This window comes from Gorilla gorilla, chromosome 16 (genome assembly GCF_029281585.2).
Source record: "Gorilla gorilla gorilla isolate KB3781 chromosome 16, NHGRI_mGorGor1-v2.1_pri, whole genome shotgun sequence".
Classification (NCBI taxonomy): domain Eukaryota; kingdom Metazoa; phylum Chordata; class Mammalia; order Primates; family Hominidae; genus Gorilla; species Gorilla gorilla.
Window position 1 is genome coordinate 102,215,116 of NC_073240.2, and position 15,132 is coordinate 102,230,247.

The window sequence follows — 15,132 nt, forward strand, 5'->3', positions numbered from 1 at the left end:
GAACCTGGGAGGCAGAGGTTGTAGTGAGCCGAGATCATAGCACTGCACTCCAGCCTGGGTGACAGAGTGAGACCTTGTCTTAAATAAATAAATAAATAAAATTTTAAAACTCTAGTCATTTCATCTGCTGAAGGGGACGGCTACTGTAATTTTTGTGTGTCCTTCAGATTTTCTTTCTAAACAGAGACAGGGAGAGGGAGGAGAAAAGAGTGTCAGGTTCAGGTTTTACAAACAAAAATAATAGACTGTATGTATTATCTATATTCATAGACTCATTAGGGACCTTTTCTCAAAGGATTTTAATCACAAATAATTGGAGAACCTAGAATAAATTATTTCATTTTGCATATATATATATATATATATTTTTTTTTTTTTTTTTTTTTGAGATGGAGTTTCACTCTTATTGCCCAGGCTAGGGTGCAATGGCGCAATCTCAGCTCACCACAACCTCTACCTCCCGGGTTCAAGCAATTCTCCTGCCTCAGCCTCCCGAGTAACTGCGATTACAGGCATGCACCACCATGCCTGGCTAATTTTGTATTTTTAGTAGAGACGGGGTTTCGCCATGTTGGCCAGGCTGGTCTTGAACTCCCGACCTCAGGTAATCTGCCGGCCTCGGCCTCCCAAAGTGCTGGGATTACAGGCATGAGCCACCACGCCCGGCCCATTTTGCGTACTTTTAAATGGTGTGCATCTGTGTTCTGTGTTTTTCCTGTGATTTGTCACGGCCTCTGTCCTATGTTCTACTGTTAGCCTGATACCTGGCAAGCATTTTTTCACCCTTCTCCTTAGGTTCTGATGGCTGCATCCGAGCCCCTTATTCTGAAGCACCAGCAGGTATTAACTTAGAAAGCCGAGTAGCAGCGACTCTGTGGGCCCCAGGGTCAGGATGCTTCCCTTCCAGCTGCTCGTTGCCAGCGCTGTTGTTCTGTGAACCTGTGTCACTGTCTTGGCCTTGTTCCCCTGTAAAATGGCAGCAGAGTCACCTCCTTCCTAGCGCTGCTGTGGACGTTCAGTTAAGTGATGTGGGTCCAGTCCCCAGGTCTGTGCTGGCCTTGGGCACCACCCTGCTCTACACCACTCCCTCATTCTTGGCCTGGGCCGCTTGTCTACAGAGTTGCTCTTACCTCGGCTGTGGCAGGGACCCCTGCAGAAGTCCTGGCTCGGGGGTAGTCTTTTAGTGTGTGCCGTGTCATTTCTGCAGGGAAATGCCTAGAAGAGAAAACCGTGGGAGAACAGGCCGACCTCCCGCTTTTGTTATGTAGCACTGTCCTCTTGCTTTCTGAAATGACCATCCGGTTGGCAGGGCCTCCCACGACGGCCAATGTACCAGAGGATGCACCCATTTCCCCACACTCATGCCAGCAAGGAATGTTACAAGCCTTTCAATGTTTTACTGTGTCAGGTGGACATAACATAGCATCTTGTGATTAATTATATTTTTATTACTAAAGCAAATAGCACTTTTCCATGCAATTTTCCCCCAGGAGACCAATCCGTCTATATGTATAACCATCCATCTCCCTCTTATTAACAAAAATTCCTAGTGATTTGGTGAGTATATCCACAAAATAGTAATCTATGCCGTGAAGCATTTCTGCAGTGAGAAATGCTGGCCTCTGAGCCAGAGCTGTTAGTGAGAGCCCGCAGAGCCCGGCCCTGGCTTTTGCTTTCCTGTCTGATGCGGGTGGAGGGCCTGGGTGATGGGTGCAATGGCCCTGAGCACCTGCCATCTGGAGAGGAATTATCACCGCAGGTCACCCCGGGGCTGGGTGACCCTCCCTCCTCTGCACACCCCCAACCTCCACATCTTTCCCAAAGACGTCAAGGGTTGGATTTCACCGTAATGTGACCCAGAGATGTAAAGGGCTGCTGATGCTGAAACACTAGAGTGATATCTGGTGAATAAAGAAGCATCCTTCCAGTGGAAGGCTGGCAAAGCTAGGGCAACAGAGGGCGAGCCCCCAAAGTGCCAGGAGGGTGTCACCTCCTGGGAAGGCCAGCCCCGTTTCCCTGGTGCTTTGGCCACATGGGGACTCAGTGGCACAGGAAGGTCGTTAAACAACTATGACCAGGTCAGTAGCATCCTGAAGTTTACTTTTGTTTGTCCTGCAATGAGCTGTGAGCTGGTAGATCATTTTCACTTTTTGCTGCTCTATTGACGGAGGCAAATGCAAGAAAAAAAAGTCATGGATATGCAAATCAAACGGCAGTGTCTTTTCTGAGATTTACAGAGGATGTCACACACTTCAAATTGACCAAAAACATTTGCCTTTTATTCTAAGTGTTTTCCTTGGTGGGGAGGAGAGAAATACACACACACACACGCACACAAGGCCAACATTTAGAACTTACATAATTAAAGCCATTTTTTTCATTTCATTTTCTCTATTTTCCTAGATTTGTAGGGAAAAAAACAGTAGAAAGAGAATTTTATTCCAATTATTGGGACAGGAGTGATGACTTAACAATTATTGCTCTGGAACAAAAGGTAAGACTGTCTCCTTGGAACATAAGGACAGACAGAACCAGGGATGGATAGACGGGGGCGGTGTCTTTCGAGGTGTACCTGCAGAACAGTGAGCTGCCTGCCGTCAGGGACACGGTTGTCACAGCCAGCATTACTCTGTCATATTCATGGAATTCTGTTTTATTACTCTTTCAGAATACTGAAAAAGAAAAATAATTTCTGTTAGTTTTTCTGTAATTAGAATAATTTGTTTTTTCTGAAACATGAATTATGGAAATGATGTTTAAAGACTGAGTTATTGGCAGCTAAAATCACTTCTTCTTGAAATGGCTGACTGTGAAACACACAGTATCACTGAAGGGATTTCTTTAAAAATAGTTTGTTAAATTGAAAGCAATTATCAAGAACTAAATGGTGTTCAGGTCCTGTAGGTTTTTAAATATTTTATGTTTTTTCTAACCAAATGCTTCTTGATGTAGGAACTTTAACTTACCATCCGTGGCCGGCACATTGAAATACCAGCATACAGTGAAGACTAACACTTATCAGCAACCAGAAATACGTTCACTTACAAGCTCAGAGCTTATTGTAAATGTTTCTTGTCGTCTTGAATGGCTGCACATGTGCTGACTCCATAACCCTAGCTATTCACTGCATTTATAATTTCATTTTCCCTAACCGGTTCCTACTTCTAACCACTGCCTTTAAAAATCAAACTAGCAACAGCAACCAAACCTGAAAAAAAAAATCTCCCTGGTGCTATTCATTTATCCTTCTCCTCCTTTACTTCGTTAAATACTTCATTGGAATGTATTAGCTTTACATTAAAAGCAGGTGAGATGCCTGAAAATTTGGAAATTTTCATCACCATATATGAAAACAATGACATAAATTATAATTTAGAGAACAAAAAGGATTTTCTAAAATTTGAAACTGCATTATAGAAATGTTCTACTATTATTTTCCTACTAGCTCTAGCTACTTATTTGGGACATTAATGTGTTATTGAAATAGAATGTTTGCCCCATTTTATTTTTTAATATGAATTTGAAATCTTTATGAGGAAAATATTTAGAACTGAGATATTTTACTGTATAAAAGAATATAATTATGGACAATAGTTGATGAATAAGCACAAGTAACTGAATAATCTCGAATAGTATAAATGCGTTTCCTACATTTTAAGTTTAAATCAAAAGTTGCCAATTCTCAAATACAAAGCAATAGTATTTTGGAGAAAAAAATGACTAAATAAGTATTATCTCTAGGAAAAGGTGCAGAAGTTCTAAATTTTGATGAAGCCTAATTTAACAATTTTTCCTTTCCTGGTTATTGTTTTCTGTGGCGGTGAGGAGGGGCTTTTGCCTTTATATTTATTTCTGAACTATTTAATTTTTTTTCAGTGAGAATGTGTCCTTTTATTACTTTTGTAGTGTCTGTAAAGTTTTGAATGAAGCAGTCATATATTCCCATCACGCAGGTCTTGGGAAATAAAGAAGAAAAATCTTTTCTAGTTCTGTCATGAAGTCCCCCATGGCCCATGCCTAATACTCACTATGGTCAAAGCATTTGGGTCTTTTTTCCTTCAATTTAAATAAAGGTTAACCATTCTCTGTATAATTTCAGGAAATTAAATGAGATTGGCAGATTAAATTAAATGCATATGCATTAACTGGTGCCTTTTCCTAATGTCCTTCCAACAACTTGATTGGACCAGACCCTCAGCCCACAGGGTCGGTGAGAGTGGATATGGTGTCACCCCTGCAACTTAAGAAAGTCAGAGTCGAAACAGATAAACACCACAACATTTTTATAATGTAAAGAGAACTGAGCAGGTTCTAGATTCTTATTACATCATTTACTCCACACACAAGGCATGATTGAAAAATCAAGTTAAATCACCCTTGTAATCTCATGGGCACCTTATGGCCTACATATGCCCTAAGTTCCACCTTCAAAATGTCCCTTAACTTGGGCTTAAAGGTTTAGCTGTTTGTATGTATGTTCCTAACATGGACAGAAGAGGCTACTTCATACCTGCTTGTGCATTCACACATACACATACCTGCACATGTCTTTTACTGGATAAGCGGGTATTTGTTTAATTCTGAGAGACAAGCAATGACATAATTAAGTGCCCCCATCTGAGGGATGACAGCAGTTGATTCTATTCCTTCTGGGCCCTGCTAATGGCCTTCCTCCCTCTGGCCTGCTCTCACATGTCTCAGGGGCTCTGCCTGTAAATAATTAATGGTGACTGTTAATGTGTGTTGGGAAGTGAAGCTGCCTTATTCACACGTATAACCGCTTACACACCAAGCCTTTTCCGGATTCCTCTTTTCAAAAGCACACAGCCAAGACACAATAATCTCCACTCAGACACAGCAATTCTGTGTTGGCATCTCAGGAATGATAAAGATTGTGTGATGGTCATCCATTTGCTTGGATTTTCAGAACGATTGTCTTTGAAATGGAGCAAGTCATGGCTTAGCGTGAGTTGTAAAGACCCTGGATTGGTATTAGGGGCTTTGCTCCGTAAGCAGCTTGCCTTTTTTCTTTCTGCAGAGCAGGATTTTTCAGCTTTGGTGGCAAGAGCTCATACCTTGTGTCATATGGCAAGCCATGCACTTAGAGTATAGACATTAGGACTCATATTTTCTCCCAACATTTTGTTATGAAAAATTTCAAACATACACTAAAGTTGAAAGAATTGAACCATCTATATTCATATACCTACCACTCAGATCACACCATTAACACTTTCCAAAATTTCTCTCCTGCCTTTCTATCCAACCATCCACTCATTTTTAATGCACTTCAAAGCATATTGCAAACATCTGTACACTTCACTCTTAAATACTGTAGCATGCCTAGTATGGACTAAGGTACAATATTGTTTGTAGTTTTTTTAGGTAAAATATATATAAAGTAAGATGCACATATCTTGAATGGACTGCTTGATAAGTTTTGACAAATACAGCAACTGTGTAATGAAAACTCCAGTGAGATATAGAACCACCAAACTGATGTCCTTGTGCCCCATCCACAGGAAAACTCACTGTCTACCGTATGCCCATGATCCACTCTTCTGATTTTTTTTCACTATATCTTAGAACAGCATATAAATGGAATCATTTTTGTACAAGGTTTCTTTCACTCAGCATTATTTTTTTTGAGATTGCTATCAGTCTTTCCATAGATCAATCGGTCCTTCCTTTTTATTGTCGAGTAGTTACTGTACCACGGTTTGTTTATTCATTCTCCTGTGGACAGACACTTGGGCTACTTACAGTTTGGAAATATCATGAATAAGGCTGCTATGAACATTCTTGGATACATTTCTGGACATATTTCTCTTGGTTAGATAAGAATGGAATTTATGGGTCACAGGGTAGGTATACATGTAGTTTTATAAGAAACCACCAGACCTGTTTCCAAAGTGATTGGACCATTTTGCACTCTAGCCAGTAAGGTATGAACATTCTGGTTGCTCCATTTCCTCACCAAGTAGTGTTGGCCTTACAGTTTTAGCCATTCTGGTGAGAGCATAGTGGTATCTCATTGTGGTTTTAATTTGCATTTCCCTGATGACTAATGACATTGAGCTTTTTGAATATTTTTTTGCTGTTTAAATCTTTGCCCTCTCTCTCTTTCTTCCTTTTCTTTTTCTTTCTTTCTTTTTTCTTCCTTTCTTTTTCTTTCTTTCTTTCTTTCTTTCCTTCCTTCCTTCCTCCCTTCCCTTCCCTTTTCCTTTCTTTCTTTCGTTCCTTCCCTTCCCCTTTCCTTCCCCTTTCCTTCCCCTTTCCTTCCCCTTCCCCTTCCCCTTCCCCTTCCCTTCCTTTCCCTTCCCTTCCCCTTCCCCTTCCCTTCCTTTCCCTTCCCTTCCTTCTGTTTTGTTTTTTTTGAGACAGGGTCTTGTTCTGTCACCCAGGCCAGTGGAGTGCAGTGGTGCAGTCACAGCTCATTGAAGCCTTGACCTCCTGGGCTCAAGCCATCCTCCCATGTCTCAGCTTCCTGAGTAGCTGGGACTACAGGTGTGCACCACCATGCCCGGCTAATTTTTAAAATGTTTTGTAGAGACAGGGTCTACATGTTTCCCAGACTGGTCTCAAACTCCTAGGCTCAATGGATCCACCCACCTTGGCCTTCCAAATTGCTGGGATTACAGGTGTGAACCACCAGGTCCAGCCTGCTCATTTTCAATTGGATTGTTTGTCTTTTTATTATGGAGTTATACGAGTTTTTATATTCTAGATATCATTTATTTTCAGATATGTTTTGAAAATATGTTATTGTAGTCTATAGTTTGCCTATTTAACTTTAAATGGGGTCTTTTGAGGAGCAGAAGTTTTAAATTTTGATGAAGCCTAATTTAGCAATTTTTCCTTTCCTGGTTCTTGTTTTCTGTGTCCCATGTAAGAAAGTAAGTAAAGACTTACTCTCAAGTCATGAAGATAATCTCCGCTATGTTTTCCTAGAAGCTTCATAGTTTTAGCCTTTATGTTTAGGTCCATGATTCATCTCAGTTATTTTTTCTTTTTTTTCAACTTTTTTTTTCAAGTTCAGGGATACATGAGCAGGATGCGCTTGTTTGTTACATAGGTAAACATGTGCCATGGGGATTTACTGCACAGATCATCCCATCAGCCAGGTATTAAGCCCAGCATCCATTAGCTATTCTTCCTTATGCTCTTTCCCCACCCTCCCTCACCACAGGTGCCCAGTGTGTGTTGTTCCCCTCTTGCTTCCATGTATTCTCATCGGTCAGCTTCCACTTATAAGTGAGAACATGTGATATTTGGTTTTCTGTTCCTGTGTTAACTTGCTGAGGATAATGGCTTCCAGCTCCATCCATGTCCCTGCAAAGAGATAATCTTATTCCTTTTTGTGGCTGCATAGTATTCTATGGTGTATATATGTGTCATATTTTCTTTTCTTTTTTCTTCTTTTTTTTTTTTTTGAGACAGAGTTTTGCTCTTGTTGACTAGGCTGAAGTGCAGTGGTGCTACCTCAGCTCACTGCAACCTCTGCCTCCCAGGTTCAAGCGATTCTCCTGCCTCAGCCTTCATAATAGCTGAGATTACAGGTGCCCACCACCACGCTGGGCTAATTTTTTGTATTTTTAGTAGAGACGGGGTTTCGCCATGTTGGCCTGGCTGGTCTCGAACTCCTGGCCTCAGGTGATCCACCTGCCTTGGCCTCCCAAAGTGCTGGGATTATAGGCTTGAGCCACCGCATGAGCCACCGCACCCAGCCACCACATTTTCTTTATCCGGTCCATCACTGATGGGCATTTGGGTTGATTCCATGACTTTGCTATTGTAAATAGTGCTGTAATGAACATGTGTGTGCCATCTCAAGATGATATTTGTATATGGTGAGAAGTAGGGGTCAGGGCTGCTTTTTATTAAATGAGGGTGTCCAGTTGTTCCAGCACTTTTTACTGAAAAGACTTTGCTTTTCCCATTGTACTGCTTTGGCTCCCTTGTCAAAAATCAATTGGATGTACAAGCACAGGTCTATTTTTCAACCCTCTGTTCTGTCCCTTGGAGCCATTTGTCTATACCAGTACCATACTGTCTTGATTACTATAGCTTTGTAGTTTGCTTTTTGGAAGGATAATGGCTTCCAACTCCATCCTTTCCAAGTCTTGAAATCAGGTAGTGTACATTTTCCAACTCTCTTCTTTTTCAAGATTGCTTTGGATATTCTAGGTCTTTCAAATTTCCATATAAATTTAAGAATCAGACTGTCAATTTCTATCCCCCAAAAATGACCCTATTGGAATCATAGTTGGGATTAAATTGAATCTATAGATAAAATCAAAGAGAATTGACATCTTAACAGAACTGATTCTTCTAATCCTTGAAGATGGATGTCTTCCCACTTATTTAGGTCTTGTTCAATTTCTCTCAGCAATGTTTTATGTTTTCAGCGTACAGATCTTGCCCATCTTTTGTTACATTTTTTTCTAAGAATGTAATTTTATACTATCATAAACTATTTTTTCAATTTTTCAAATGTTAACTGCTATTATGTGATTCATTTTTGTGAGGTGTATGTTTGTGAGCCAACCGTGCTATGCATTTACATTTAAAAAGAAAAACAAGGCCAGGCACAGTGGCTCACGCCTGTCATCCCAGCACTCTGTGAGGCTGAGGTGACAAGGCCAGGTGCAGCGGCTCACGCCTGTCATCCCAGCACTCTGTGAGGCTGAGGTGGGTGGATTACTTGAGGTCGAGAGTTTGAGACCAGCCTGGCCAACATGGTGAAACACCATCTCTACTAAAAATACAAAAATTAGCTGGACTTGGTGGCGTGCACCTGTAATCCCAGCTACTCAGGAGGTTGAGGCATGAGAATCACTTGAAGCCGGGATGTGGAGATTGCAGTGAGCCAAGATTGCGCCACTGCACACCAGCTTTGGAAGCAGAGTGAAACTGTGTCTCAAAAAAAAAAAAAAAAGAAAAAGAAAAAAGAAGAAGAAAATCAATCCAAAGGCTGTTTTATTCATCCTTTCAGAGGGGCAGCACAAAGATGGGTTGGGTTTAGCTTGAGAGCTGGGAGACCAAACTTCTGTCCCAGTTTGCCTCTACTGGCTGCGTGAACTTGGCCAAGGATGATAGTGTTGAAGTCAAAATAAAAATGTAGAGGTGAATTTTTATTTTTATTTTTTATTTGTACACATTTGTGGGGTGTATGTGACATTTTGTTATGTGTATATAGTACGTGGTGATCCAGTCAGGGCATTTAGGGTGTCCATCACCTGAATACAGTACATTTTTTTTAACTATAGTCACCCTACTCTGCTATCAAACATTGAATTTATTCCTTCTTACTGTATGCTTGTACCCTTTAACCCACTTCTGTTTGTCCTCCCTGCTCCCACACTCACCCTTCTCAGTCTCTGTTAGCTGTTTTTCCCATTTTTCCTGTCTTTGCCTCCATGTGATCAAACTTTTAGCTCCCACAAATAAGTGAGAACATGGAATATTTGTCTTTTTGTGCCTGCTTATTTCACTCAAGATAATGACCTCCAGTTCCATCCCTGCTGTTGCAAATGACAAAATAATTTTTTTTTTTTTTTTTTTTAGACAGAGTTTCGCTCTGTCACCCAGGCTAGAGTGCAGTGGTGCAATCTCAGCTCACTGCTACCTCAGACTCCTGGGTTCAAGTGATCCTCGTGCCTCAGCCACCTGAGTAGCTGGGATTACAGGCGCGTGCCACCACACCCGGCTAATTTTTGTGTCTTCAGTAGAGACGGGGTTTCACCATGTTGGCCAGGCTGGTCTCGAACTCCTGACCTCAAGTAATCTGCCTGCCTCGGACTCCCAAAGTGCTGGGATTACAGGCATAAGCCACCACACCCAGCCTCAAAAGGATTTTAAAATCTAATGTTTTCTTTGGATATAAGAATTGTAATTTGGGATATATATGTAGAGAGAGAGAGAGTGTGTGTGTGTGTGTGTTTTGGTATGTTTGAAGAATAAAGAGAAGGTTGGCAGTTTTGTCATAAAAAGGAGAAATGTTATGTGTGTTTTTCAAGAAAACTTATTAGTATTAGCAATGTTTTGGAGAGTTGGCAAGTTATGATGGGTGAGTGACAGTTGTGGGTAAAGCTAGTTTTAAAGTCGTTTTAGTAGTTATTAGATAAAACTGGTTTTAGTTGTGGTAGGCATTCTTAGTAGTCGGACTTGTAGAGAATCATGTTTTTGGAGTCATGTTTTATGCCCCGAGTGCTTTTTCTTCTTGGCTTCTCAGCTCCGTTTTAGTTGGGTGTAAAAACAATAACCCAGTTTGCTTGGTCCCCTTTCACAACAGTATTCTTTCCCTATTTCTGCTATCACTCCACACAATCAGAATTCACCTGCTCATCCATCGCAGTCTTTCTGTAACACCTATGGAGAGAAAGCTTTTTACTGTTGTTCCCTAACCTCTTTGGAAATCTGGTAGAAGCTTTGAATTTTGTCCTCGAAAAACTGTACACACACACACACCCACTTTTGTGTACAATTTTAGGATGTTCAGGGAACTTCTGAAGCCTGTTAGCCTTTCGGGGTCCACAGGCCCTCACTGTGAACCCCTTCTAGAGTGGAAGCTCGGGGAGGGCGAGAGGCCGCCTTCCTTTCCCTCGGATCCTTCTGCGCCCAGCGAGGGCTCGGCCTGCCGTGGCCGCTCCGTGAATGACCGCCGCTTTTGCTGAACGGCCCGGGTGCTGGATCGCGGCCTCCCGCAAGGCTGGCCTCTCCTCCCGAGTGGCAGCAGGTGCTCAGATGACCGGGAGCAGCCCACGCTCTGGTGAACCAGCGCGACCCGAGGCCCAGTGCTGTCCCCCATCGTTACGCGGCGCGTTTGTGCAAGGGCAGGTCTGGAGTGAGGGCTGCTGATTTAAATCCCACGCCCTTCGTGGGGTTTTCTGGGCAGGGCGGGAAAGCGTCTAGATGTCCGCACCCCGAGGAGGTGGCCCGTCTTTCCTCCATCGCTAGGTACTCTATCCCCCGTGGGCACCGCAGCGGGACAGTGTGGCTGGGACCTGCGGCTCTCTCGCCAAAGCCCCTGCGCCTCCGCTGCTGTCGGTGAGGTCAGCCCGGCCGCTCCCCCGCGGGCCGCTGTCCCCGGCGCCCTGGAAGGGCTCCAGGTGGCGGTCTCGCTGCAGAATCCTCCGAGCTGTGCTCGCCGCCCGGTGCCTTCGCAGCAGCCCCGGGAGGGCTCTCAGGCAGGGTTGCCGGTCGCGGGGCGGCGCGTGCAGGGAGCGTCGCGGGGCCACCCCTTTCTCTTCCTGAAGCCCCCACGATCGTGCAATGGGGCCGCGCATCCTTCTGCTGTGCTCCACGGTGATTCTCAAGAGCACGCCGGCAGTTGACGGTGACGCCGTGTGTGTGTGCTTCCTCCCGCGCAGGTGCCGGGGACATGGGCGGCAAACCGTCCACGCCGGGCGGTGACCCTGCAGCGCAGTCCCACAGGACGGAAGGCATTCGCGCCGCGTACAGGCGGGGAGACCGCGGCGGCGCCCGGGACCTGCTGGAGGAGGCCTGCGACCAGTGCACGTCCCCGCTGGAAAAGGTAGGGGGAACTCCTGCCCCTGCGGCCACCAGTGCCGTCCTGGGCTGGACGACGGTGACCGCTCAGATGATTTTCTCGTTATTGTCATAACGGTAATGGGCGTTTTTATTGTGTTCTGGAAACGCCTCGTTTTGCATATAAACTTGTGGGCGCCTTTCCTTTCCAATTGACTTCTCAGTCTGATATCACCTAAGCAGGCCCCTGCCACCTTTTCATGGGAGGCCTTTGAGGGACAGGGGTGGGGTCACTTAAATGTAAAGAACAAAATGCCACCCAGAGGCTTAACCTACTGTATTCTTTTACGTTTTTGTCATTATAAAAAGTAGCACATGCTGGAAAAATGAAATTTAGAAAATATGTCAAAGTAGGAAAAATGGGACAAAAAAGTTACCAAATTCCTGATACACCCTAAAACCCACTTAACAGTTTTGCTGTATTTTCTTCCAGCCTGCCGATCTGAGCATACATTGTTGTTGTTGTTTCTAATACAGATGCAGACAGATTGCATATATGGTTATGCAGCTGCTGCTCGTACTTTTATAATATTATTTTAAGAATTTTCCAGACGATTAAAAATTTCTTATAGGCGTCTCCTTCAATGGCTACGTGACACTCCATCTAGAGGGACCGTGTCTACCTGGCTATTCATCTTGGCTGATATTAGGATTGCTTCTCATTTCTTACTAATATAAATGATGCTCTATCGAATGTTTTTGCCTAATTCTTTTCTTATTGTAATGTTATTTTCTTAGCATAGATCTGCAGGGATTGAGAATGTGGATATGAGGACTTCTAAAGTTTTGGAATACATGCCAAGCTGTTTTCCAAAAATCTTCTACAGATTAACCCTCCCAGCAAAAATTGGAGTGGGCCATTACCACATTTTTTGCCCTTGTCGGGGATTCTTACTGGCTATTATCATGAAAATACCTTAAGGATGTTTTATTTGCATTACTTTGATTAGGACAGGTTTAACATGTCTCCATTTCATTGATAGTTAGAATTCATTCAATTCCTAAAACTCCAACCTGTTCTCAGAAGTGTAAGAGATTGGGAGGGGCAGTACAGCATGCTTGGGAATCGTTAAGCAGAAGGAAGGCATTTGAGATCCCTCTGATTAGGAATTCATGGTGGATATGGAAAAGGATCATTCTTCTGCATAGAGAGAGCTGCGCTGTGCACACAAGCAGGTCAGAGCTGTGGGCTCCTCGGGTGGACCCCAGTGGCCTGAAGCAGGGAGGAGCTGTGCAGCAAACACAGCCTGGCATCCCTGCCAAGTGGCCAAGCAGCCAGAGATAGTGGCTCATTCCAGAGCTGTGCAGATTCAGGGATGTGGCAGCAGCAGGAGATGCTGACGGGGGAAGATGATCATGGAGAGACCTGAGAGCCAAGGGGGATGTGACTTCATCCTGAGGGTGGAAAAGCCGTTAAAGGGAGTGGCATCATAATTTGGCAAAGGGCACTCTGGCCCATATTTGAATAAAGGAAAACAGAGTCCAGGGTGTGGGTCTCTTCTCTGTGGCATCATGGACAGTGGCAACTCAAAATCGAGAAGGTTCCTAGAAAGCTGCCTCTCCCCTGAATACAGGACTGATGAAATCCCAGCTGATTGGACTTTGAGAAGACAGTGAGGAAAAGGATGGATACATTTGTGTTTTCATAAAAATGTTAAATTATAGTTCCAAAAAATACCATAAATAAGAGTCAAGGATTGATGCAAAAGGAGAAAGTATATGGCTAATACCCTTCATTGACAAAGAGCTTTTACAAGTCAATATGAAATAATAACATAATTTTCAAAAGGGCAACAGGACATGGAAACAGCAAAATAAAGGTAAAGAAAGTAGAAGGCATGAAATTGTAAAAATAATTTGAAAGTTTTGAAATAGAAAGCAAAGTAGAAAGAAGTAGAAATGACCACCAAATCAAAAATTGGTTCTTTGAAGAGATTAATAAAATAGAAAATCTCTGGTGAGAGTAAAAGATAAAAAAGAAGAAATAGATAAATCAGGAATATAAAAGAGAACTTCATGACAGTTTATACAAACATTAAAAACATAATAAGAGAATGTATTATGAACAAGTTTATGTTAAAACACTCAAAAATTTGGATGAAATGAACAAATAAAAAGAAAAATTTAACTTTAAAAAGAAACAGAAAGCATGAATAGTCTTTCAACCATGAAGGAAATAAATCAATCATGTAAAACCTTCTGACAAAGCAAATTCTAGGTCTACATGGTTTTACTGGTGTGTTCTACCAATAATATAATCACTTGTCCAGAAAATAGAAAAAGAGGGTGCACTCACCTGTTCCTTTAATGAAGCTAACACAACCTCAATACCAAGAGTAGGTGAGAACAGTACCTTGAATGAAAATGACTAAGGATATGAATAGGCAAATAGACACACACACACCTGAAAGATATTCAGATAGATGGTACACATATGTAAAGTTATTCAACTTCGTTAATGCTTATAGAAAGGCAAATAAAACAAAAATGAAACAGCCTTTTTAAGCTAATCAGATTGACACCTTAAAGCTTGATAAAAATCAGAAGGAAGGCTATGGGAACTTACACACCTTTATTCAATGCTACTAGGAAGATACTAGGAATGTGTGCAGCCTCTTTGGAAGGCCATCTGAAAATGCTTGTCAAATTTTCAAATTTCATTATCTTTGACCCAGCAAAACTACTGCTAGGAACTTACCCCTACAGATTTACTTGAAAAAAAATTACCAGTTTGTATGTGTAAGGATGTTCATTCAAGTTGTGTTTAAGATAGAACAACCTTGAAAACTGCCTAACTGTTCCATCCACAGGAGAAGGCTGCTACAGAAATCTCAGTCTGTCCTGGTCCTAGAATACCACACAGCACTCCAAAAGGACAAGATAATCTCTAGCAGCTGTTTTGGAAAGAACTCCAGTGTAACTTAATGTAATAAGTGCAGAACTTCTGCTTCCGGGAAGATGGAGGGAATATGGAGGTTGTTTACTTTGCCCTCTTCTTCTCACTAAGTGCACTGAAGCTCTAGACGTTACATGTAAAACAAACGTAGGATTCTGAAAGGTGGAGAAAAGAAGGCAGAGTAGCTGGTGGCCTCAGTGCTCAAGGAAATCACAGTAGTACGTTTTTGGGTTTTATTTGTATCTCATACATCCCAAACCAGATACTGAGGAAGTTGGCAATCCAGAAACACAAACTGGCACAGAGAAAAAAAAAAAATTCCAAGGAAAGCCTGCTCTCTCCAACCAAAGCACCAGGAAAGGAACAGAAAAGCCATGCAGGAAACTTACAGTCAGTCACCAACCCTCTTCAGCAAAACACTGAAGAAATATGCTTGCAGCCCAGCCCCACCCCTTACCAGCAAAGGCCAGGTGGAGAGCTTAGATTTCCACCCTTGCCAGGCTGTAACAGGCACCCCAATCATCCCCACCCCACGGTGTCAGAGAAGGCTGTGAGGAGCTGGGGTGCTAATCCCCACCAGGTGGTGACAACATCCCCCATCACCATCAGTGGACAGCATGTGGGGAGCCTGGATTTCTGTCCCCACCCAGCCTGGCAGTAATAAGACATGCATTCCCCATCTAACT

General features: G+C 42.8%; 1 protein-coding gene across 1 annotated transcript in view; it reads left to right on the forward strand.

Annotated features, from left to right (window-relative positions):
- Window positions 1-15,132, forward strand: part of LRRK1 (leucine rich repeat kinase 1) — a 151,884-nt gene that overhangs the window by 43,504 nt on the left and 93,248 nt on the right. The window contains exon 3 of the mRNA XM_019011009.4: window positions 11,373-11,536. Within this exon, the coding sequence (XP_018866554.2) occupies window positions 11,373-11,536 (164 nt within the window). The remainder of the gene's footprint in view (window positions 1-11,372; window positions 11,537-15,132) is intronic.